General features: G+C 40.3%; 1 protein-coding gene across 3 annotated transcripts in view; it reads right to left on the reverse strand.

The window, feature by feature from the left end:
- Window positions 1-11,660: 11,660 nt before the first annotated feature.
- The window catches only part of METTL25 (methyltransferase like 25), a 96,438-nt gene continuing 80,792 nt past the window's right edge, over window positions 11,661-27,306 (reverse strand). For all 3 annotated transcript variants that reach the window (XM_043492694.1, XM_043492697.1, XM_038411151.2), the window contains 3 exons: window positions 14,808-14,882; window positions 14,140-14,211; window positions 11,661-11,936 (listed from right to left, as the gene is read on the reverse strand). In XM_043492694.1, coding sequence (XP_043348629.1) covers window positions 11,850-11,936; window positions 14,140-14,211; window positions 14,808-14,882 — 234 coding nt within the window. In that variant the 3' untranslated portion in view covers window positions 11,661-11,849. The remainder of the gene's footprint in view (window positions 11,937-14,139; window positions 14,212-14,807; window positions 14,883-27,306) is intronic.

Here is a 27,306-nt window from a genome sequence, read left to right on the forward strand (position 1 = left end):
AACATGGCTACGACTCTGAATCAAGGCAATTAACTAGCAGTTTCCTGATAGACTAGAGAGGGCCTGAGGAGTCCTAGCTAAAGAGAAATTGCAGAACTGCTTGCCTGAAGTTAGCATTAGGCCATAAGACCAGGTCCAGGGCATAATGTTTTTTAAGGTGTGGACTGAGCTTCATGTATCTGCTCTGCAAATCTTCAGAAGGTGGACATTCCTCAGGCATGCTGAAGGAGATGCTTGTGCTCTAGCAGAGTGGGGTCTGATACCCAAAGAAAGGGACAAGCTTGCTAATTCTTAGTACACTTTAATGTGTTGTCTGCTCTGCTTAGATAACATTTGAGTAGAAATAGCTTCTGCATAAGCAACATATAAGCAGGCAATTTCTTGATGCATTTCATCCTATCTTAGGTAATAAAGTTTCCTTGAGACATCTGTGGTATGTAATTTGGGTTTCCCGGGTTTTAGTGGACTTTGAGAAAGACGATAGCATGATTAATAGGTTGGATTACGTGGAAATAACACACCACTGTAGAGAGGAATTTGGGATGGGGTCTCAGCCCCACTTCACCCCTATAGGAAACTGTAGAGGGAGAATCTGCCATTAGACCTTGATTCTCACTAACCCTCTTTGTTGAGATAATGGAGAACAGTCTTGAAAGAGCTGGTAGAGGGAGCAATCTTTTAGGTGTTCAAAGTGGGGGGAGGTCCCGGGCACATTGAGATCTCAGGAGGAAGGGGGTTCTTGAAATGAGGGGTAAACATGAACTGACCGAACCCCTTAGAAATGTAGTAATAGTGGAGTGTGAAAACACAGTATACACCTGTAGAAAGGGGTGGTATGCAGATATCACAGGCAAATGGATCCTAACTATGCTGAGCCTATTTGTTTGTGATAGAAAACATAGCCCAAATTTTGGGAATAGGAGCTTCCAAACGGTCAAACTTTTGTATTCTCTCCCATTTAATTTTGAAGATGGATCTCATGGAGGTTTCTGCTCTGAATAGGGTGTGACGCTGCACTCCATAATGTTTTATGGAACTATGTTTATGAGTGTGAATATAATGTAACTGGAATATGCTTTATGCAAAAGGTATCATTACAAAGTTTATAATCTACTGAGTGTGTTCATCCTATTTGTATATATGTATCATTCTTGTATCTGAAGCTAGAAAAATTAAGTATAACTCTGAGGTGCTATTGTAATTATGCAAAGTGTGGGCCATTGATGGTGGTTTAGAATCTTGATGGTTCCCATTGATTAGGACAATTGGTTGTAAATGGATCTGTTTACTTGCAAACCTTCCTGTGTTCCTGTAAGCCAGCCCAGGAAGAATGATGGAATGCATCTTAAACCTGGTGCTTTTCCATCTAGAAGGAGGGGTGGGGATCCAGAAAGACAAAAGATTCCCACTTTATGCCAAAGCTATAAAAGGGGGTAGACGAGAACAAAGGGGGTCCCAGTCTTGATAGAACCCTTGCTTTTCACCTAAGATGTCTGCTGGAACTAAAAAAGACTGTATCGGGGAAGGGATTGGGCCCGGACTAGGAAGGAGTATAGTCTGTGAAAGAAGCTTACTAAAATATCTCTGAGGGTGAAATTTTACCTGTAAACAGTTTTTTAATGTATTAGGCTTAGACTTGCGTGTTTTGTTTTATTTTGCTTGGTGACTTACTTTGTTCTGTCGGTTATTACTTGAAATCACTTAAATCCTACTTTATATACTTAATAAAATCACTTTAGTTTATTAGTAAACCCAGAATAAGTGATTAATACCTGGGGGAGCAAACAGTTGTGCATATCTCTCTATCAGTATGATAGAGGGCAGACAATTTATGAGTTTACTCTGTATAAGCTTTATACAGAGTAAAATGGATTTATTTGGGTTTCGAATCCCATTGGGAACTGGGTGTCTGGATGCTGGAAATAGGTGACCTGCTGAGCAGTTTTTGGTTAAAGTCTGCAGCTTAGGGGGCATGGACCAAACCTGGGTCTGTGTTGCAGCAGGCTAGTGTGTTTGGCTCAACAAGGCAGGGTTCTGGAGTCCCAAGGTGGCAGGGAAAATGGGCTCAGAGGTAATTCCAGCACGTCGGAATTACCCAAGGGGGTCTCTGTGACCGAACCTGTCACATAGGGATATCCTGCACCTCCACTGAACTAGCTGTTCCACTCAACAAGCCAATATCCAGTTGGTCAGGTGTAGAGATATGGGGTTAAGATGTTGAGAATTCATCCCTGATCCTGGGAAATTTGGAAGCAGGATTGGAGGCTGTTCTGATAGGTGTAACAGGTCTGTGGAACAATGCTGACATGTCCATGATAGAGCTATACATATTGTTGCAGCTGCATTCTGTCTGACCTTCCTGATGATTTTGGGACTCGTGGATTCTGGTAGAAAGACATACTGAAGACCTTGTGACCAAGAAAGGAAAAAAGGTATCTTGAATATTGCCCTCTACCCCGGAGAAGGACAATGAGCATTTGTTGTTTTGGTCAGTGGCAAACAGATATATTCGGAGAAAGCCTCAGCTGGAGAATATGGGTTTCAAGACAGTTATTCAGATCTCTCTTGGATGATGGCCAAGTAATGTATGCTGAGGTAGTCTGCTAAGTAGTTGCTTACACTTGGAAGATGGCAGAGTCTTTTGGTGTTTCCAGAGTGTGATTGCTTCCTGACACAGACAGCATGATGTAGTACATAGCAGTGTGCTGTGTGTCATGATCTGAAGAGTGACTCCTTTCAGTGAAGGAAGAAAGACTTTACAAGATATCCATATTACACTGAGCTCTAGAACACTTATGGGGAAGCCCTTGGGACTTGGGTCTAGTTGTGCTTCCCAACCAGCATAGATGCATCTGTCACTAATGGCCCTATAGGAAGGGGGGAACAGACGGGCACTCCTTTGCAAAATGTTACTGAATCTCTCCCAGTCCAGGAGGACTGCATCATCATTGGGCTGTGAGATGAATGTCCATGTGATGTCTGCTGGGCTGATACAGAGACCTCAGAAAGAAGCATCTCATACGTGCACAATGACATGTGTCCTAACAGTTTGACAGATTCTTGGTATTGTGAGAGGATTTCTTTGAAGGTCTGAGATTAACACTGTGATAGATTGGAACCTTGAGTCCAGAACTGCTCCTATGAAATGTACGGACTGGGTTGAAGTTAATATGCATTTCTTGTAGTTCATGTCCAGACCCAAGGATTGAGAAAAATTGTGAACTGTATTTAAAGTGTTCAAGATGTCTAGTAGGGATATTACCCAGATGGGTAGGGCCTTACCAAATTCACAATCCATTTTGGTCAATTTCACAGTCATAGGATTTTAAAAATAGTAAACGTCATGATTTCAGCTATTTAAATCTGAAATTTCATGGCGGTGTAATTGTAGGGATCCTGACCCAGAAAAGAGATGGGGGGGTTGGTAAGGTCACAAGGTTATAATAGGGGAGTTGTGGTGCTGCTACCCTTACTTCTATGCTGCTGCAGGTGGTGGCTGCATTCAGAGCTGGGCAGCTGGAGAGCATTATCTGCTGGCCGGAATCCCAGTTCTGAAAGTAGAGCTGTGTCAGAAGCAGTGCAGAAGTAAGGATGGCATGGTATGATGTTGCCACCTTTGCTTCTGCGCTGCTGCCTGCAGAGCTGGGTTCTCAGTCAGCAGCCACCACTCTCCAGCCGCTCAGCTCTGAAGGAATCAGTGCAGAAGTAAGGATGGCATGGTATGGTTTTGCCACCCTTACTTCTGTGGCTGCTAGTGGGGTGCTGCCTTCAGAACTGGGTACCCAGCCAACAGCTGCTGCTCTCTGTTTGCCCAGCTCTGAAGGCAGCACAGAAGTAAGGGTGGCAATACTGCAACCCCCACCTAAAATAACCTTTTGACCCCCCTGCAACTCCCTCCTGGGTCAGGACCCCCAATTTGAGAAACTCTGGTCTCCTCCGTAAAATCTGTAACGTATAGGGTAAAAGCACACAAAAGACCAGATTTCATGGGCTAGACCAGATTTCATGGTCCATGACGTGTTTTTCATGGCTGTGAATTTAGTAGGGCCCTACAGATGAGATAATTCTTGAGGTATGGCTAACTTAATGCTTCCTTTACTGCCAGGCATTTTATAAAGACACCTGGGGTTGTGACGACAGCAAATAGCAGCACTCTATTGGTAATGACCATCTCACACTGTGAATGTGTGATATGGTCTGTTTGCTGAGTGTATCACCACATGGTGTTAGGTGTGTTGTAGGTCAAGAAACATGAACCAATGCTAAGGATCTAATGAGGCAAGTTGGAAGATAAAATCGCCATCCTGAATGAAACTGTGAATTAATTTGTTGAAGATTGAATGCATGCCTCTTTTCCTTTCTGGGATCAGACAGTCGTGTGAATGGACTCCCCTGGCCTGTGAACTCCTGTGGAACTTCTTTTATGACTCCTGGCTGAAGTAGGAATTTCACTTCTCTTAGTAAAGTCTTATGTGAAGGGTCCCTGAAGAGGGATGTGTAAGAGTAGGATGGAGTGACTAGGGACTGGAATTGTACAGAATAACCCTTGATGATTCGAGGACTCATTGGTCCAAAGTGAATTCAGCCTATGCTGCCGAACAGAAGGAAAGGAAGTTGGCAAAGGGGGCAGGGTAGTAGCTGGTTATTTCTTAGAATCTGGCCTATGATTGTTGAAATGTGATGCCATCTTCATAGATTACTCTTAGAGCCAGAGCTTCAACAAGTGCCTCTGGACTGGTGGGTCCTGGTGACACAGGACCAACATACCAAGCACTGATAGAGAAAGTGGTTCTCCAGAAGACAGAGGGACATTTAGTATGCCAGTCAGAAATGGATATCAGGCAGGCACAAGACAGATAGGGCTTGAAGTTCAAATATTTTGGCTCCATTATGAAGAAGTAAAAATGCTCTGGCATAGGGTATCGACCAGCTGGTCATCTATCCAAGATGAGGAAAAGGGTGGCTGTCCACACAGAAGACAATATAAAAATATTCAGAGTACCTAATATCTAATCAAAACTAACTATAACAAAAACTATAGAGTTATAACCTTACTACTTTTTGTTTTGTTTGTGAGGAAAGGTGCTATACTTCTGATTCACTGCCAAAGGCAGTAAAAGGAAACTGAGATGTTGTTGGGATTGCAATACCTATATATCCTTGAATGGAGGGGCACAAGGATATGCAGGATTCAAGTGCAACCCCAACGGACAATACTGGCCAAGACGTTCCATGTCTTCACATACAATGTGCATGTGCACCATCATCCACACAGACAAACACTGGAAGAAAGACCAGGTATTTCCAGTAGTTCCTGAAGTCGTGTATATGAATGAACATGGCACATTGTGTGTCAGTGAAAGGAAAATAGCCATTTTTTCACCGTAATCTTTACTTGAAAAGATCTCATCACATGTGAGACACTGTTTTCCTAATGGCAGAATCCTTGAAAATGGGCACGATGGGCTTAATGAAATTTCCCCCTCTCCTTGGTGTTCAGGTATCTGAAGCTTAGAAACTGTATTGAGATTGGTCTTCTGATGACCTCTCTGACAGTGAACATCTGACAGAATTCTCATGAAAAAGCTGTTGTTCTAAGAAGCACATTGCCTCTGTCTGCATAGACTACAAAGTGCCTGACTATTGAAAGAGCCTGCAAAGTTGATAAGGAGCCCATGAAAATTTATTCAGACCTTGTTTGGGCTAATTCTAGAGATCGTGCCTGCTATTCTCTGTTGGATTAAATAGCCTTTTATATAACAACCAACTATATTTGGCATTTAGTCAGAACTTTACACATTAAAGTTTTCAAAATTAATTATATTTGCAGCATTCATTGCACAGTTTTGACTCGGTTCACACTAATTGGGCTGGGAATCCTGAATCTAATGTACATTGGCCTTGCTGGGATATTTTTAACACCGGTGTAGTAGCGTTAGCACCAGTCTTGAGTGCAAGACATTGACTATTTTTGGGTTCCCTGGTTGGGTATATATCTGATGTGTTTCTGGTACTTGGCCTGGAAAAGCAGGGCAACCAATTCATCTCTGAAAGGAGTCACATAGAACACTAAAGTAATAGTGTTCCAACAGACTAGTTAATTGTGATGTGATCATGAAAACATCATTACATTTCATCAGCATGACTAGTCAACATATACTGATGCATCATCACAATAGAATATCATGATACAACAATAATTATTTTATAGCACAAATTATACTGGACATAATATTGCTTTCTTACCTCCAGCAGCTAGGAGGTGAAGGAAAGGGTTTTCTCACCTCTATTCCTCCTCTCTGGGGAAGGAATCAACCAGTTTATTAGGTTCCTTAGTTCTCCTCATAAAGTGTTACATTTGGAATGCTCCATTTTCTCTTCCTCATCCTGCTCTTGAGAGATTCTGAACAATTACAGTTCCCATTAATTTCCATGGGAATTGCATGTGCTCAGCAGCACTGAGAGGTTGAAACTCCAGGGACCAAGAGGAACGTGAGGAGCTCAGATTAGCTCCATACGCCTAATGAGGATAACATGTGGTTTGGGAGCCACAGCTTAAATATAAGTAGCCTAACACTAGAACAACCAACACCTTCACATTTCTCCCAAATGTACAGTGCAAGACAGACTTGGCTTGTTGGAAAGACACCTCTCATTTTTCTTTTTGCTGAATGGCTCAGGAGGGTTTGCCTAATTCACTCATTCAGACATTGTTTGCAGACATACACAGAGCTAAAATTACTTTCTCTCAGCCCTAAAAACACTCTTATGGCTGTCACTGTATTTGGTTCAGTTGTCAAAAATAATTAGCACCAGGCAAGTTTTCCTTTTTTCCCACTCCTACCCAGTCTAACCTCCAGTTCCCACTTTCCTTCTCCCCCTTTCATTTTACTTATTATACTACAGTCTGTTATTTATTTGTCCATTCTCCTATATATGGGTAATTTAATTAATTGTGTTTTATGCACTGTAACATATTAAATTCATATGGTGTCGTGCACTGGAAAATTCTAATAAAAGCCACTCATACTTAAATTAGAAAATTTTCACTCATTTAACATTGACAGTACATCTGCAATCTTAATGAGGCAACCCACAGAGATAAATACATCAACAAATAAGTTCCTACACATGCAGCCAATGGCCTCATCAGCCAAGTACAACTGCCTGGGGAGTTTGGGGAAGATTCAACTTAGTCACAGTTTATACACGGCACATTCAGGACTGATCATGGCCCCTGATACACTCCACTCTGGTGGAACAAAGGGGCCATACAGCTATTCTAAGAGGGCAGCCGAGAATTATCCTTGGGAAAGTCCCCTGGTGGAGTACAGGCAACATACCTGGCCCTCTGTGACCATCTTTTAGAGGTACAGGCATAACCTGGGGGTAGAGGGTGTCAAGAATACTGCACAACACAATAGCTGTCTGGGAACAGTTACCATCTGGCATTAGAGCAGCGCTGAGGCTGTTTAACTTGCATCAGCTGTGAACTGGCCCCTGGCAATCTCAGGGAAGTGCAAAGGTCATCTTTCTTCCACCCCACTGGGTCCTGTGCTGGTCCACAGCTTGTCTAGACCTCCAGATTGGTTCCTCATTCTCTGTCCTGAAACTATGCTAGTGGAAGACCCAACTGATTGAAGGCCCAGTACTTGGGCATTTAAAATTAGGTGAGACAAAGATCTACTGAGAACAACTTTGAATGATCAAAAAACCCAATTTAAATCTAATCTCCTAAATTCTGCACTTGGCCCATTTCCTGTAAAGCAATCCCCACAGGATTCTTAGGTCAACATAATTTAGGGAATTGTACCACTAGTAATACAGTCCTGGCCTGAATTAACTTTTAGGAAAAAATACAGGATTGTTTGTTTGAATAAAACAGCATAGAAGGTAAATATGTCTGAAAAACAGACATGAGTCAGGCCAGTTTAGTGCTGCTCATGTCAGCCATCAGTGGGATTAGAAGATATGTCTCCTAGAGAGGGAGAACAGTCTTGTGGGTAAAGCACTGAACTGAGACTCTTGAAACCAGTTTTCATATCTCCAACTGACTCCCTGTGCAATTGAAGGCAAGTCACTTAATCTCTCTGTGCCTCAGTTTCCTAGCTGCAAAAGTACAGATAATAATACCTCCTTTGTCTGACTTTTCTATTTACATTGCAAATTCTTTGGGGTAGAGGCTGTCTCTTATTATGTGTCTATATAGCACCTGCACAATGTGGTACCAATCAAAATGGAGACCTGTAAGATCTGCTGTAATACCTGGATCACTGAAATATATCTTTGAAGCATTCAGGAAGTAAGTATGGGGTTAAAGTATAATATTTTCTGAGAGAGGCAAGACCTTGGAAGCATGGAAACTTCAAAAAAGTAGTATACTGAGATGTGCCAGACACCATAGGCATCAGGATTAGAAATAAACTGTTGTAACTATACGTGTTCTATGTATTTTTGGAAATTAGGGATTGTAGTTTAGCTCCATGGGACAGGGTTACCAAGCTTCCCCCAGGAACTAAGATCAGTGGGGGATAATCACTGCAGATACTCCAGAGAAGTATCACCCACTGGGGAGAATTACATATACTGCTACAGACTGGATGCAAGAGACCCAGGAGAGAAAGAAAAAGCTTGTGGTATAAAGTGCCAGCCTGAATGGCAGAGGGGGTCCCTAATTTTGATCCAAACATTGACATGACATTGTAGCCACCAGGGTAAAACCCTGCTGGAAGCATTTGAAGGATTGGAAAGCCATGTGGAAGATGAATGACATCTGGTAAGTTTAGCATGCGTGCAGACTGTGTATTGTTTTGTGATATGTTTTCTCTGTAATGCTTTTGTCCTAAAAATAAATGTACTGTGTTCTGAAAGCTGGCTCGTCACCCTGTCTTTGTTCCTGAGACAGAGCAAACCATACACAGGTGCTGGATTCAGGTCAGTGCTGCTGGGATAAACACAGTGAATTGAAGAACTGCAAGACTAACTTCCTAGTCTGGAGGAAGTGGGACAAGGGTCCTGCCCACAAAGAGGTGGTGGCCGACGCCTGAGACCTAAAGGCGTGCCCCTGAGTAGACCAGAGAGGGGGAAGAGGTGCAGTTAACTGCAACACATTTATCATTACATTTATAGAATACCCTTAATTCTGAAGGCTCCTAGAACATTTTGGCCTGTCTAGTATACTAACGTGTAGCTGGTTCTGGGTTGGAATGTAGCAGCCATGCTGTATTAGCAACAATACAAAAGAGCATTAAGAACATGCAGAAGAAATATCTTTAATAGTATGCACTATCTCAAAGGCTCCAAAGCATCACGAATCTGCAAATTACAAGAATGTATTACATGTTGCCCACTCAATAGCCTGTTTTACCTTTTTTATATATATATTTTATTGAAATTATGAATAGAAAGTAAAAACAACATTAAAATACTATATTAAACAGTGTGAAAGTCTACAATTATCAAAGCCAAGTAAGGAAATTTTACCTTCAATTTCAGCATAGATTCATCCAGTTGAAACTGAGATTTCCACAACACCTAACCATGAAATATTAGTCCCACAGAAGTCAATGGTAAAACTTCTGCTGGCTTTACAGAAGCTTAGATTTCACTGATTGAGATGAGTTAACAAGAGTTATCAAGACACAAAAGAAGATTAAACTAGCTAAGTGAAACATAAAGGGTAAAAAGAAAACATTCTACAAATGCATTAAAAGCAAGAGGAACACCAAGAACAGGGTAGGCCCATTTCTCAATGTGGGGGGTAAACAATAACACACAATGTGGAAATAGTAGAAGTGTAAATGACATTTTTGTTTCACCAAAAAGGTTAGTAGCGATTGGATGTCTAACATAGTAAATGCCAGTGAAAATGAGGTAGGATCAGAGGCTAAAATAGGGGAAGAACAAGTTAAAAATTACTAAGACAAGTTAGATGTTTTCAAGTTACCAGGGTCTGATGAAATACATCCTAGAATATTCAAGGAGCTGACTGAGGAGATATCTGAGTCATTAGTGATTATCTTTGCAAAGTCATGGAAGACAGGAGAGATTCCAGAGGATTGGAAAAGGACAAATATATTGCCCATCTATAAAGAGGGAAATAAGGACACCTGGGGAATTATAAGACCAGCAAACTTAACTTCAATACCCGGAAAGATAATGGAGCAAATTAAGCAATCAATTTGCAAAACCTAGAAGATAAGGTGATAAGTAACAGTCAGTATGGATTTGTCAAGAACAAATTGTGTCATACCAACCTGATAGATTTCTTTGACAGGGTAACAAGCCTTGTGGATGGGGGGAGGGAGTGAGTGGTATTTGTGGTATATCATGACTTTAGTAAGGCTTTTGATACTGTCTTGCATGGCTCATAAACAAACTAGGGAAATAAAACCTAGATGGAGCTACTATGGGTGGGTACATAACTGGTTGGAAAACTGTTCCCAGGTAGTAGTTATCAGGGGCTCACAGTCAAACTGGAAGCGTATATCTAGTGGGGTCCCAAGGGATCAGTTCTGGGTCTGATTCTGTTCAATATCTTCATCAATGATTTAGGTAATGGCACAGAGAGTACACTTATAAAGTTTGTGAATGATACCAAGCTGGGAGGGGTTGCAAGTGCTTTGGAGGATAGGATTAAAATTCAAAATGATCTGGACAAATTGGAGAAATGGTCTGAGGTAAATAGGATGAAATTCAATAAGGACAAATGCAAAGTACTCCTCTTACAAGGAACCAGTTGCACACCTACAAAATGGGAAATGACTGCCTAGGAAGGAGTACTGGAGAAAGAGATCTGGGGGTCATAGCGGATCACAAGCTAAATAAGCCAATAGTGTAACACTGTTGGGGAAAAAAAGCAAACATCATTCTAGAATGTATTAGCAGGAGTGTTGTAAGCAAGACACAAGAAGTAATTCTTCCACTGTACTCTGTGCTGATTAGGCCTCAACTGGAATATTGTGTCTAGTTCTGGGTGCCACATTTCAGGAAAGATGTGGACAAATTGGAGAGTCCAGAGAAGAGCAACAAAAATGATTAAAGGTCTAGAAAACATGACTTATAAGGGAAGATTGAAAAAACTGGGTTTGTTTAGTCTGAAGAAGAGAAGACTGAAAGGGGACATGGTAACAGTCTTCAAGTACATAAAAGGTTGTTCCAAGGAGGAGGGAGAAAAATTGTTCTCTTTAATCTCTGAGGATAGGACAAGAAGCAACAGGCTTAAATTGCAGTAAGGGTGATTTTAGGTTAGACATTAGGAAAAACTTCCTGTCAGGGTGGTTAAGCACTGGAATAAATTGACCACAGAGGTTGTGGAATCTCCATCATTGGGGATTTTAAAAAACAGGTTAGACAAATACCTGTCAGGGATAGCCTAGATAATACTTAATTCTGCAATGAGTTCAGAGGACTGGACTAGACGACCTCTCGAGGTCCCTTCCAGTTCTATGATTCTAAGAGAATGGGCATGTCCCCATAATTCTGAACTATACTATCCCATCAGTTTTTAAGATATTACCATCAATAGAGTTCTGCTTTAAAAATAATCTCACAATATGGGCCTCTGAATTTTTCTGGGAAAATCAGATGCTTAACATTACTTTAATAAATTAGACTAGGATATGCTGAAATATAAAATGACTTCAATTTTACTTTGGATATATTTCTCATGATTCATACTTAATGTTTTATTTTTCAAGTAAAAACAAGATGGTTACATAATATATCACTGAAGTACTTAGATAATAACTTAAAATAATAACAAAATAAACATGGGAGTCAAAAGTAACAACAGTATCAGACCTAGAGCTGTGAACTATCTAGCAATTTGCTTCAACTTGAACACACTTCTATTTCTTCAGAGCAACAATTGCATAGCATCTGGGGGATTTCACAGGATCAAATAACTTCACCAGTCCAGACCAGGTAATGTTGTCCTGTAAAATGATACATGATTAAAGCACATAAAAATGTGTTTGACTTAAAAGCTAAGATATGGGAATGGGTCCATATTTTGAAATACAAAACTGAAAAAAAAAGAAAACTCTAACTTTTATGCAATACATGAAACAGTTGTGAACTCACAAAATAATGCTTATGAAAAGTAAAACAGTCTGTGGTTTAAAGCCTTTAAATTATTTCTTATATATTGTCATGTGGGTCTACCACTCACTGTACAGATTTCTTCTTTTATGAATTACAAACAGTGAAATTAAAGACAAAATCCTACTAACTTTACTCATTCAAATAGTACCACTGAAGTTAATGAGATTTCTTACATGAGTAAATTGACTTGGATTTGGCCCTAACACTTTGTATAGTTTCTATAATTTCTATTTCATCTTGTCTTGAAAAATACAATTTGTGAGTCTACCAGTTACTCCTGAGGGAATTCTGCACCAAAAAATTAAAGTATGCGCCAAAAAAAAAATTCTGTGCACAATATTTTAAAATTCAGCAAATTATATTTGTCAATAAATAAATGTGGAGGTTCCAGCATGGCAGTGGGGAGCACAGGCCACTGGCTGCATTGAAATAGGAAATCACCTTGTAGTCCCCTCTCCCCTGGGCCAGGTACTCGGTGGTGAAGCTGCACCCGACACTGACCCTGAAACACTCTGGGGCCCTGCCCTCTGCAACAGGTGCACCAGGAGTGGGTAGGCAGGCTCAGCCCAGCAGGATCCACCTATGGGGGATTCAGATGTCAGCAAGCCGGACGGCACGCTCCCTCACTCGGCAGCTCTGTGCTCGCAGAAATGGGGGAGAAGAGGCACATGACTCCACAATGCCCCCCACCCAACTATTCCCATGGGCATCCCCAGCCCCAGGTTGATTTACCTCTCCACTGGCTGCTTTGGGCGCTGGAATCGACATGCCTGTACTGCTGGGGAGGAGTGTGTGACTTCTCTTAAGTCTTTCCTTTGCTTCCCTATCATTTTCTGTGGGGAAGCAAAGAAATCTACAGGGAACATGAATTCTGCAGTGTGAAGTGGTGCAGAATTCCCTCAGGAGTAACCAGTGCAAGATTAAATCTATGGGTATATTAAATTTAGAGAAGGTAAATCAGTGCTAACTGCAGAAGGTCTGATTTCCCAGTTTGGGAAATATACCGATCTCTTCATGATTTATAGTTAGTTGGCATTTTGGAAATACATCATTAGATATTTCAGAAATGCCTCTCTCTATAAAAATACCAGTTAGAACAAAACCAAACATTTATTACAACTCATTTGTTCCAAGTGTACTGTAGAAGAGAATAAAACAAAACTTTCCTTATGATAAAATGGAGCTATTAAAATGAAAAGTTTATAGTGGAAAAAAGAGCTGCTCACACGAATGGGTTTAATATGAAAAGGTCACAAAACTTTATTTTGAATATACCCCACAGTAGAAGCTTCAAAGACACCACCATAACCGTCCAACAAATTACTATTGGATGGAATGTTTTATTGGAACAGCATAAGTATGATAATTACTTTTGAGTTAATTAGGACAAGCTGAGAGTTGGTATAATTCAATGGAAGTCAGTGTAGTTGCATCAGCTTACTGTACACCAGATCTGTATTTGGCCAGTTCAGATGTGCTATATGTCAGTCAGGTACAACTCAATTGATTATATAACTGAAAAAAAAGCTTTTTTTCATTATATATCTTAAGTAAGTAGGTATAAAAATAATCCATGTGCATATTGGACATGATCCAAAGCCCACTGAAGTCCACAGAAAGATTGCCATTGAGATCAGTGGGTAACAGATCAGTCATTACAATATCATTAGTTGAAAGCTCTAGTATACACAGGGTAATGTTTGTTTAGTACTTCCAGTATTAATTGTAATGATTAATATACGAATGCTTGGTATGGAATAAGATTTGTAAGGGTTTAAATTTTTTATTTTACTGTCTACTGACTAGTAATTACCATACAATTAAAATAACATAAACTTTACTGTTGCAGCTTTGCTTAAAATAATAAAAAAAAAATCTGCTGGGCACATGTTTAGACAAAGATGGAATTAATACTTAAATTTTTGCAACAATGATGAGAATAGTAAGTCTACAACAGGGACTCTTTGGTACTCAGTAAATAATTTGGTTAAAATGAACAGACTTCAGATAACATAAAATATAAAGTAAACACACCTTCTCTTTGAGGTAGCAAAGACGATCCAGAAGTAATAAAACTTCTATACAGGGAGCCAGAACAACTTTCAACTGAAAGAAAGGTTAGACACAATCATGGCTTTAGGAAAGTAAGGCAACATACTACTAAAAAGACAACTCTGTCCCCAGAAACACTTCTAGGAAGGTGAATCATTATCTTGAGAAAAACCTTTACAAGTGCCACCTTGCCAATTCTTCGTTATCTGACATTTTCAGAAAAATCTAGTAAGGATCAAAAGTCCATGGAATGTTATAAGCAGGGAAAGTATTTTATCTGGCTGGATCTGAGGCATAATCTAATATGCAAATCATACTATAAGTGGCAGAAAGCTTTTGAAGAGGGGAATAATTTTTTAGAAGAATTTTTTGTGAAATAACTTAATGGAGACCAACCCAGTTTCAAAAGGAGTCTGACATTTCTTTCTTCTCATTCATAATCCCCCTTGAAAAAGAACCTTCCATGTGTTCTCTTTATTATTTTACTGACACCCGATATAGCTCTGGAATAGGATATCCTCGAAGTAAGTGTTTTTCTGTAGACAGTATATCACAATATAAGATGGTCCACCACCACATAAAATTCGAGACGGCTCTATTCTAGACTAGCACATATATACAAGGTAATGTTTTTAATCCTTTGTTTTTACCATATTAAATGCTTCCAGCTCATTCATTCTATGCTTGTATTTTTCATAGTAATCCATTATACAGCTGTCTGGGAGCTGCAACGGGGGAAAAAAATGGATGACAACAATTAAAGCCATTCCTATTACCTAGCCAAGGCAATTTCTGAAACAATATTATTCTTTCTAATTAAAAGTGATGTCAAATGAACTTTAGTTTTGTTTTTTATAGGAGTACTTTTCTAAGGCTTATAATGAGCCATTTTTCTGTTCTCAATTACCTGAATTCTTCGATTAACTTTAGCCTTTTCACTAACATGAAATATTCAGATATATTCATTATTCAGAAGCATGAAACCATTCTTAAATGAGTACTATACACTGAAGTGGGGGTAATGTTCCTATTTCTTACAGTGGATATTTCACATCAATTTTTACCAAGAAGTACAAAAGGGCTCACTTATAGAGCTAAGGGGGGGGGCGCATGATATGTCATAGTAAAAGGAGTAGGAGTCAGGACTCTTGGGTTTTATTCCTGGTTCTGCCACTTACTCGCTGTCAGGCCCTGGAGAAGTCACACACTTTCTCTGTGTTCCAGGTTATCCCTCTGTGAAATAACTATAATACTTCCATATTACTTTTTCTCAATTGTAATTCTCTGCAGTTTCCCTCTCCTTCTGGAGACTGCCTGGTGCAGTGTTGCCAATGCCTGTAATATTGCAGGTGCTGCAGTTTGGGGCTGGTTGTGGTGAGAAGACACAGGCAGTTCTGGAATTTTGCCTGAGACAGGTGCAGCTTCCCCCTTTGGCTACTAGAGACCATTATGCTGCTTGTGTTACAGGGAAGATAGGGCATAGGGAAGATGTGGCACAACTGCGCTGGCCCCTATTTCAAGATTGGCAGTAATGGCTTAACACCCCCCAAAGTGCAGGAACTGTTCTTTTAGTGCAGGAAGAATGAGTTTATGAAGATAAGAGCACTGGGGAAGCCCTCCCACTGAAAACTGGAGATGGGGGACAGCTACTGGAGAATACCATGGGATTAGGAGAAGAAAAGCAGGTGGCTGCAGGATGCTGCAGGGGAGGAGTGGGACTAGGGGAATGCAGGATACTACCTAAGGGATCCTCCCAGGATGGAGTGGGCTGCCTCCCAGCAGGGACCAAGGAGAGCTCTGGGCAGTGAGAGGGGAGGAGTCTGGTCATCCTGGTCCAAATTCTCAAAGGAAGCTCAACACAGCAGCCACAGTTACACATGAGCAAGTTATCATGTGCATTTTTCACATGCAAAGTGTCTGATTTACATATGCACATCTAACAGTATTTCTAACTACTTGATTTGTGCACACCACTGTTTATTCTACACACGGTTCTCAGAGTTGCAAGTGTAAAAAGTTGTGTGCCCAAAATATGAAAAATATTATATGAATATAGAGACCATATTATTGTGTGATATTTGGACAGTATACTCTGAACGCAAATCACCAAAGGAAACAAAGGCCTTGTCTACAGTACAGGGGAAATTCGATCTAAGCTACACAATTTGAGTTACGTGAATAGCATAACTCAAATCGACGAAGCTTAGACCTACTTATCGTGGGGTCCACACTATGCGATGTCGATGGGAGATGTTCTCCCGTCGACTCCCCCTACTCTTCTCAATCCGGTGGAGTACAGGACTCAAAGGGAGAGCGATCTGTGGTCGATTTAGCCGTGGGTCTTCACTAGACCTGCTATATCTATCGCTGATGCATCGATCGCCGCTTGTCAATCCCCCAGTTAGTGTAGACAAGCCCAAAGAGTATGCCTGCTGCACTTGCCAATTCTTTCTAAAGTCTCCAATTCTGCAGTGAAAGAACTGGAGTGTGCTCCTAACATTCTCAGGCAATACAGGAAGACTGCACTGTGGCCAGAGTCTCTTCCGTCTTCTCCCTCCACAAATTCACACATTTTAGTTGGTTTTTGGATATATTCATGTTACTTTAAGTTTTAATGCACTATTGAAAATAATGTGATTTTGTACATGTGGTTCTTGCACCTTTCCTCTGAAAAAAGAAAGCCACAGATCATGATTTTTTCCTTTAATTTCCCCTTAGACTGTCAACACCATTATGTAATCCTCCACCATTTCCCTAGAACAGCTGTTGCCAAGGAGACACATCCAGTACTACTCTGTGGTGGGAGAATGAGCAGGGGATTTTAGATAAACAGAGATGTGCTTTCTTATTTTACTGCCCAGAATACAAAGCCTTAATTCTCAAGTGAGAGAACCATTCACTGTGCACAAATATCTGTACCAAAACCATGATTCCCTTTTCTTTTCCTCTTAAGATAACATGACACAATGTAACAATATGTGCCATTTATTACTGCTTGATATTTTCTTATACGAGTACTGAGAAGTTCTAATCAGGGACATGGCGCCACTGTGCCAGGTACTGTACAAATGTCTATGAAGAAACAATCCTGATTCTGAAGATAAATGACACAGAACAATGATACAATCCTATGTATATTCCATATACATACATATGTATTTACTCCCCAAATCTTATCGTTATAGGTGGATAAATTGCCAACTAACCTCATCTTTATTCCACTCAATCTAGCTATTGGATCATTTCTTATCAGCACTGTGGTCTTGAGGAGAGATTTAAAGGAATGGGTATCAGCATTACAGATTAGCTCAAGGTGAGCGTTTCACATGTAAGGAATATTGTGGAAGGCAGTAAAAAGATGTTTGTGTGAGAAGATGAAAAACTGGCCGATGAGACTCATGTTGTTGGCAGACTGAAGGACATACATTAATAATAATCTCATACTCTCCAATTTTTTTTATACCATGAACAACATTTTAATAGAAGTCATGGACACTTCCTCTTACAGTGAGTGTGGTCCATCTTCCCTTCCATTTACAATCATGTAGTAACTATAGCCATTACTTAATTACAAATGTAGTAGTAGGAAAGTAGTTGATATACTTTTAGATTCTTTTAATGCAATTTAGCAGCTGGAAACAAGGAGGAGAATAGCTCTCCACGGACCATGGGCAAGTGCTCAGCAACCACCATTGGTCTAATCTGATTAATTCATTACTCTGCATTGTTTCATTTTCTTAAAATGAAACAATCAAATATAAAAACAAATACCCTACAGCTAAATTCCAAGTCCAGTGCTGCTTGTAAAAAAATCCATGACAACTGACAATATTTTGGCATAAGTCAGTGGATAGTGAAGTCTGTTTTCTCTTTCTTTAAAAATGTAAGGCAGCGATCAATTTCACAGATTCCATCATCACTAGAATCTAATCCGGGGAAACACAAACAAAGGACAGGGGCAGGTGCTGAAATGGTAATAAGTTTAAAGTGAGAGTGGGGAAGCAGAAAAGTAGTAGTAGCTAGGTATGTAATAGCATCTCAGGACACATAAGGCTAGGTGGTTAAATGTAAGGCTGTTGAAGTTTTGCTGCATTATGACAAAGAAAGTAGCAGCATTAAAAAAAGAAAATCACGAGATGTTACACATTTGTTTTTCAAAGTCGAAAAAAAATCATGTTATACAGCTTGAGAAATAATATGTAATCAGGTAATTAAAGAATACCATATACTTATAGACAAGGAGAGGGAGCGTAAAGTGTACAGTTGTTATTTTGGCATTTCCTCCCTTGACTGTTTAATTGTATAGGTCATAATGTTCTCAACATATTTTTTGTCTGGAATTTCCTAATTTTAACATTAAAAACAACCACCCACAAAACTAAGGCATTTAACTTCCAGATTTTTGAAGCTATGTTGATTTTACAAAAAAATTGGTATCTAAATTACTTAACCAGGAAGTTTTTGCACAGACACTATCGAACATCCTATCCTAAGCATTTTAGGAGATCTACAGGACAGAATCTCTTTTCCATGAAACTTCATAAAAATCATAAAGCAGTCCTTCATAACTCCTTGGTGCTGACAAGCTCCATAGAGTCTGAGAGCTTCTCCCTTTTCCCATGCACATCTTCAGTACGTATTTCACTGTGCAGCTAAGTTTGTCATCAATGCATACGTAGCACAGCCTGCCTGAGTTACACCCTTTACAAGTTTAGTGAAAAACCGCATGCAAAATATCTCACTGCCAATGTGCAACATGCAGTTCTGAAAGGGTCATATATGAGTCAAATTAACTGCATAGGTCATTTGAAACATTCAAGCCATTGCTCTCCAGTGAGTGAAAAATCAGCAGAGAGGACCTTCCAATATGTTGATCTCCCCTTCTCCATGCAGTAGAGATAGGAAGTCAGCTACCTGTATAGCACGATCCCTCTCATTCTCCTGGCATGCTCTCCATAGGTCCAAAGAGCCATGCATGGGAAAGGAGCAGGCCAGCAAGTAATAGTGACAGATTGTCAGGGGGCAGGGGAGGGAAAGGAGTGTACACATTGTCACTCTGGTGCAACTAGTGAAATTAATGTAATTAATTAATGAAATTAATGCCATAGGGAAATTAATGTAGCCAATGGCATTAAAGATTATTTAACATTACATTAATGTTGGTATATGGCTGGAGCACCTGCAAGACACAGCTCAGCATAGAATCATGAAGACAGAGGGCCTCCATCTGGATGCTCCCCACTGGACTCCAAGGTCTACAGGATGTCGAAGGATCTACTGGGTGTGTGGGCTGGACCCCGATTTCTTCTACAAGGGGACAAACCATGGATGAATTCAGAGGAAAGTCCATGAAGAGAACCTCACATAGTTTCCCAGCCCCTATGTAGGCATTTCCATATAGAGACATTATCTGGCCTAGTAAATTTAAGGCTGGGATTTTTAAAGAAGCTTATTGGGATTTGGGCATCCAATTCCCTTAGGCTTCTTCAAAATTTCCAGCCTTAAATACTTGGTCTTACAATGGCCTTAACATGCAAATCTGTACTTAATACTATAGGAAACGGAACACTGAAATTAAACTATTTCTTCCTTTTGACACGAATTTAGAAAGGAACATAATTTCCACAGAAACAAATGCATGAAACCACAGTATCAATTATAGAATAAACAGTATGCTGATAACTGATACAGGACTGAACCGAGTATCTTTTGAAATATAGACTTATCTGACATGGATCATTGGCTCATGTTAATAAAGTATAAGACTATTATATCTGGGGTGTAGGTGGCTAGGCCTGTAGTGTCTGCTGGGTGGGAATTGAAGGCAGGTGTTGAGACAAGTTACCAACCCAAGTCGGGAGATGGGTACCAGGATCAAGCTGGGCCAGCGTCAAAGGCAGGAGTCAGGACTAGCTACCAAGCTGAGTAAGAAGACAGGTACCAAAGTCAAGCTAGGCTAGGGTGTAAGACAGGAGTCAGGAGCAAGATGTGGATTACTGATCTGGAGGATTGTATAGATTGCACCCTCAGCAAGTTTGCAGATGACACTAAACTGGGAGGAGAGGTAGATACGCTGGAGGTAGGGATAGGATATAGAGGGCCCTAGACAAATTAGAGGATTGGGCCAAAAGAAATCTGATGAGCTTCAACAAGGACAAATGCAGAGTCCTGCACTTAGGACAGAAGAATTCCATGCATCGCTACAGACTAGGGACCAAATGGCTAGGCAGCAGTTCTGCAGAAAAGGACCTAGGGGTTACAGTGGACGAGAAGCTGGATATGTGTCAACAGTGTGCCGTTGTTGCCAAGAAGGCCAATGGCATTTTGGGATGTATAAGTAGGGGCATTGCCAGCAGATTGAGGGATGTGATCGTTCCCCTCTATTAGACATTGGTGAGGCCTCATCTGGAGTACTGTGTCCAGTTTTGGGCCCCACACTACAAGAAGGATGTGGAAAAATTGGAAAACATCCAGCGGAGGGCAACAAAAATGATTAGGGGACTGGCACACATGACTTATGAGGAGAGGCTGAGGAAACTGGGATTGTTTAGTCTGCGGAAGAGAAGAATGAGGGGGGATTTGATAGCTGCTTTCAACTACCTGAAAGGGGGTTCCAAAGAGGATGGATCTAGATTTCCTCAGTGGTAGCAGATGACAGAACGAGGAGTAATGGTCTCAAGTTGCAGTGGGGGAGGTTTAGGTTGGATATTAGGAAAAACGTTTTCACTAGGAGGATGGTGAAACACTGGAATGCGTTACCTAGGGAGGTGGTGGAATCTCCTTCTTTAGAAGTTTTTAAGGTCAGGCTTGACAAAGCCCTGGCTGGGATGATTTAGTTGGGGATTGGTCCTGCTTTGAACAGGGGGTTGAACTAGATGACCTCCTGATGTCCCTTCCAACCCTGATATTCTATGATTCTATGAAAAGACCTGGTCTGTAGCAGTAAAAAGTCAGAGTCCCCACAGTTGCTCAGACAGTTCCCTGGGGTAACTTTCTGGTTTAAAGAGCTGGTGTGAACCAATCAGGTGGCTGCAGGGCTCTGTCACTCTGGCCTCTTCAGACAGTACTTCCTATGGTGCCTGACACTCCAGTATTGTTGGATGCTGTATCATCTGGTTCCCCTGTGGTGCTGTGGAGGGTCCATTACTCAGGACTGCACAAACCTGAGTTCTAGACCCATGAATCATTCTGGAGACATCAGCTCAGCACACTCATGTACATTGTGCCTTTAGAGCAGGCTGAGATGACTTTAATATCTGTAACTATTGATTTTTGGTAGTCATACCTTTTAAAAAATTGTGATAAAGTATAAAAAGAAAATTGTAATACGAAATAATGATCATCATTGACTTTAAGGCCAGAAGGGACTATCATGATCATCTAGTCTAACCTCTTGCACATTGCAGGCCACAGAATGTCACCCACCCACTCCTATAATAGACCAATAACCTCTGACTAATGAAGTTAATGAAGTCCTCAAATCATGATGTAAAGACTGCAAGTTACAGAGAATCCACCATTTACAACAGTTTAAACCTGCAAGTGACCTGTGCCTGATATTGCAGAGGAAGGTAAGAAATCCCCCAGGATCTCTGTCAAATTTGACACATGGGGGGGTGGAGGGAAGGAGGAGATTCCTTCCTGACCCAAACAGAGTGATCAGTTAGACCCTGAGCACGTGGACAAGACCCACTAGCTAGACCAGGAAAGAATTCTGTGTAGTAACTCAGTACCGTCTCCATCTAGTGTCCCATCACAGGCCACTGGGGATAGTTGTTGCTAGCAGTCACAGATCAGCTACGTGCCATCGTAGGCAGTATCATCATACCATCGTCCTTTATAAACGTATCAAGCTCGGTCTTGAAGACAGATAGATTTTTTGCCCCCACTGCTCTCCTTGCAATGCTGTTCCAGAATTTGATTCCTCTGATGATCAGAAACCTTGGTCTAATTTCAAACATAAACTCGTTCATGGCCAGTTTATATCCATGTAGAGAGGAAGAGTGGCCTCCCTTTGAGCCTAAGGGACCTCTCCCTGCCCGTTGGGAGGCAGAGCCAAACCATGCCCGCCTCTTGTGCCAGAAGCAGAGGTGTGGAACAAGAAGTATAAGAAGCAGGGCTTCCAGCTCAGTTGGGAGAAAGCCAGGGAAGAAGTTAGATGCTTCTGCCTTGTTGCTGGCCCATGGGCCAGAGACCGAGCTGTACCAACTGCTGCTCCTGGAGGAGGATCCCGAGGAGCTGCAGTGACAGAACTATCTGGAGGAGTTGCTAGGACTGCCACCAGTTGAGTACTCTCAGGAGCTGCCGGGACTGCTGCCAGTCGAGGACTGTGAGGAGCTGCTGGGACTGCCAGCTGCTGAGTACTCAGAGGAGACTGAGGGCCCATGAGCAATGGGGCCCTACGAAGAGGTACAGGTAGGAAGTAGCCCAGTGAAAACCAGACTTTAGTCTGGTTGTGTTGCTGCAGCTGCCGGCAGTGTGTTTTGGGAGGGTCCCTGCTGACACAGTGGTGGGACCACATGCCACTGGTAAGGCCCTGGGCTAGGATCTGGTGGAGTAGAGTGGGCCTGGGTCCCCCTATCCTTCCCCCTTCGCTACCAACCCCACAGCTGGGTATTGACTGCATGCTCACTTTAGGTCCTCAGGCCTGTAGACTGCTAACTACTGTCTGCCGCAGCCAGGAGGTTGTGGCTATAGACTATTTGTTGCTCTTCCCCACCCTGAGGGCCAGAGAATATGCACTGTTAATTAGTGTCTGCCCCACCCAGGAGGCTATAGACTGTGTGTTGTTCTGGTGATGCTGGTAAAAACAAGACACGTATCAATTGTCGAAAAATATATTCAAGGAAATGACAAAAATTGCTTTGGATACATTTTTGTAAGACAAAATGATAATGAATTTTAATTAACAGAATGATCAACATATTATCTACATAGTATCAGTCATAATCTAGTTAGTTTTAGCACTGAAAAATGAAATACTCTGCAATTCACAAAGGCACAATCTTAATGTAGCAAAATTGGAATAGTAATTTTAACTAAGACTAAATATCTTAAAAATTCACTGCAAGACCAATGAACAGCAAGTCCCCTTGAGAATACTCATATCCTGACTCAAATTAATGATCATAAAAGAAATGTATCAGTGAAATTATTACAATATAAGCATTCTTTTAAAAATGAATGGCATTCAATTCCTTTACAGAATGTTAATAAAAATAACAAGCTTGTTTTATTGTACAGATTAAAAGTACTACTGCTCTATATACTGCACAAATGAAGAGTTGTACCAATAAAAAACATCCCATATCATAAGAATAATAAGAGACAGCAGGTTATGTGATGATAAACATTTCTCTTTATGTGCTACATAAAAAAGCTACATCAGGAGATTCAGAATATTTTTTGTTCTGACTTCTAGATGCAACATAACAAATATCAGAGCTCTTTAAATTATTTTTAAAGAGAGGAAAATGTCTTTGCTGCAGGGTTATTGTTTCCAAGTATGCAATTTATTGCTGTGCCATTAATTTAAACACCACTAAAGTTATATTGTGCAAAACTGAAAATGAAAAATTTTAGGCACAGCCAACTTTTTTGATGCAGAACTGTGGGTTTAGAAATTAAATCAAACTTACAGCAACATATACAAACACACACACTCTTAAAATAACACAGACTAATCTGTGGAACTGCTACTGTACATATTTAACTGGATGCTTCTGGAGGAGTTCTTAAATTGTGTGTGAAATATTTTGACTACAAGACAAAGTAACCATCCTTAGTGAAAAAGTTAGCTATAACTAACTCAGTAGCTTGTATGCTTGGATGTGGTGAAAAAATGGATTCAAGGTGATTATTTAATATCTTTTCTCTGTATGTGAAATATAAATTGACAAAACTATCTCTATATAGAATTTATACTTGAATGACTTAACCCTTTCATGAGTTCAGGCTGCCACAAAGAAGCCCTGAAGAGTATAAAAAATAGCAATGGTGTTAAGACACTGGGTGCAAAGAAGGTTGAAAAATGGATTTAAATAAAATTTAATCTTTTTGCATTAATCAGTGTTACTGTATTGATAAAAAACAATTAAAGAATAGATATTTTCATTTGTTTTCTATAAATAACATGGGGGTAACTACCATTACATTACTACCAAAAGGTTCCAAATTTTCATATTTAGATGTCCATCTAGGACAGAAATACTAGAAACTGAGCTTGTTACTCTCTTTAAACATATAAACTCGGACAATTTAGTGGTAAACCTGGAGTATATATCAGCACTGAACTTGGCCCATTATGTTTTAATAATATAATGGATATGACACATGCACACTAAAACATAGGCTATCATGAGAGAGCTTTAAAAATACATGACACTATAATGAAAAATTCATAAAAACTAAATTATAAGAAGATCTTGAAAGTTCTGCCATAGCAAGTTTTATTATACTTGAAGCCATTTGCTGTATTTCTGTATATTGGGCTGGGGTGAATATGCTACCTATTTAGGGTGGCAATAGTTTAGATTAAATAGATTATGAATTGTTAAAAAGTAAAAGTAACAACAAAATATATTTACAAAATAACTAATTTTTAATTTACCTGAGAATGTCCGAGTCCTGTTTCAGGTTTTCTGAGACATATACGAACACTTTACTCCTGTGGGAATTCTGTGTCGCTGCATGTGTGCAGAATTCATGTTCCCTGCAGATTCCTTTGCTTCCCCGCAGAAAAATTACTTATGACAGGGAAGCAATGGGAAGCTGCAAAAGCGTTCAAAAGCGGCAGCAAAGGCAGGTTGGCTTGAGTGTCCAGAGCAGCCGGTAGAGATGTAAATCACTGTCAGGAAAGGTGGGAAAGGGGCTGGGCAGTTGTGCAAGTGAGAGAGAGAAAGAGAGACAGACAGCCATTCTCTTCCTCGCTATTGCAGCATGCTCAGCATGGAGGGGCAGGGCTTCAAGGTATTTCTGAGGAGGTAGGCATGGGGTAGGCTCTGTCCCCTCCGGCAAAGCAGAATGTAGCAACCTGCCTGCTTAGTGAATTGTTCCCATTGTCTTTGTGAGTTCCCCAAGGAGTATAAAACAGGTATAAAAGTTTTAAGGCTTCTTCCCATTGCCAGAGGGATGTAAAGGACAGTATGGCTTTATAAATGCTTTATGGTGCTTTCGTGATTAGAGCTGGTTTAAGTTTTTGAACTGAAAAAATTTCCTATCAAAATGTGCTCCATGAACTGTTTGCTACTGATGTTTCTGGAGATGGTCAGTAGCCAATATAAATTGTGAGTTTGATTCCCCAGACCTCACTTGCTCTTCAGTTGCCTATGATATAACACTGAGCAGCATATATTTTTTGACAAATAACTAGAAATAAAGGGTCAAACCTAGCTACATTACTATTAGACAGAGGGGGTTTAGGTATTCCCTTCAATGCTCCCCACTCCCATTCTTCATGAATTGTACTGTAGTTTAAATAAATTACCAAAATAATTGAAACCAGAGTGATTATATTGCGTTATTTTGACAAAATATGCACAATTTTGCAGAATTTTAAAATATTGTAGACAGAATTTTTAATTTTGAGAGGCACAATTTTAATTTTTTTGGCATAGAATTCCCTTGTATCCTTGACTGACCTACTGAGGTGGAAGGTCAGCTTGGTAGGCAAAAAACTCATATCCATGCATGCTCAGGAGTAGCAAAGCACCTGCAAATGAGCTGTCTTCCTTCCCTTTTCCAAGTAGCCCTACTCCCTACCCTGCTTTCTGCTGAGGCTGCAGAGGGAGCTTGAATATTTTTTACTGGACAGTGGTAGCAAAACAGGAAAGAGAGAAAAAACCATCCTTTCTGTTTCTTTTTCTTTCTTAAAAGATCAAAGAAGCCTTTAAGTGGAAGGGTGGACACTCCTCTGGAGGAAGGAGCTGGTATGAGCCCCTGCATCAATCACCCAAGATGTCTCTGTTCTGCATAAATGTGAAAGTAAGAAGTGCTCCCTCATATGATCACAGGTGACAAAGGATATTTGGTGAATTAGAAAGTAAGAGATCTGCCAGATAAGGGCTTCCTCTCCTCTTTCTAGCTGACTGCTGGTGCTTTCTTCTTACAAAATTGTGTGTATCTATGTGAATGTGACTAGAACCAGTAAGTGTGTAAGGGCAAAGAAAACATCTTTGAGAAAAATACTATCCTCACTCCTCCACATCCTCCCTCACTCCACTACTGCCTTTTCCCCTTGTCCTATCCATCATTCTATCAGAACTGCACAAAAACGTAGGCAAATGTAGTGCCTCCCCTTGGGTTATTTTTTAGCCCCAGGGAAGTGGTAGGCTTGACTGTCCACCAAAGGATTAAATGGATCCAATGTAACAACATTCAAGGCAGAATCAACCATTTAGAAATTTCACAGGGCAATCAGGAGCACATTTTTATCCTAAACTGTACATAAAAGCTAGAATTTATAATGAATTTTTGGGCAGATTCCAAACTATATAGCTGTACAGATGACTTTACTAATGTGAGAAAATGGCAAAATGTTCCCGGTCCTCTTTTATAAGTGGCTTCTTGGGATTTCCCATTTTTGATCATCTTCTACTTGGACTCTAGCCACATATAAATCTCTCATATGTAGCTCTTCCTGCTTTGGAATGATAATGACTAGTATGAAAATGTTCTGTCTCTTACTCCACATCTCTCACAGTAACTTCCTAGGACTGAGAACCAATTTACAAGCATGTTAGATTAGCTAGACACTTCACTTGTTTACATAGTTTTGAAGATTAACAGATTGTCATTATAGAATCAGAAACACATTAATATATACTTGTTCTCCAGGCACAGATTTGTTTAAATATAAGCTTGTAAATGTAATATAACAGATTTAATCTAAAACTGTACACTTTGTGCATTATTTAATATCCAATTTTAGATCTTTTTACTGCCTCCCTCCATTGTTAGAACTTTTTACACAAACATAATCTGGTTATATAATGAATTAAAGTACAGACAGAACTGGATCTATTCCTCTGGTCTTCTACAGCTGTGGTTAAAATATTTCATTTTAATATTGAGAGCAGTATGGTAGTCCAGTGGTAGCACAATTCAGAGCATGAGTTTAGGTCCATGCTTCCATAGCATGACCAGCTGGAA

Source organism: Dermochelys coriacea, chromosome 1 (genome assembly GCF_009764565.3).
Source record: "Dermochelys coriacea isolate rDerCor1 chromosome 1, rDerCor1.pri.v4, whole genome shotgun sequence".
In the NCBI taxonomy this organism is placed as follows: domain Eukaryota; kingdom Metazoa; phylum Chordata; order Testudines; family Dermochelyidae; genus Dermochelys; species Dermochelys coriacea.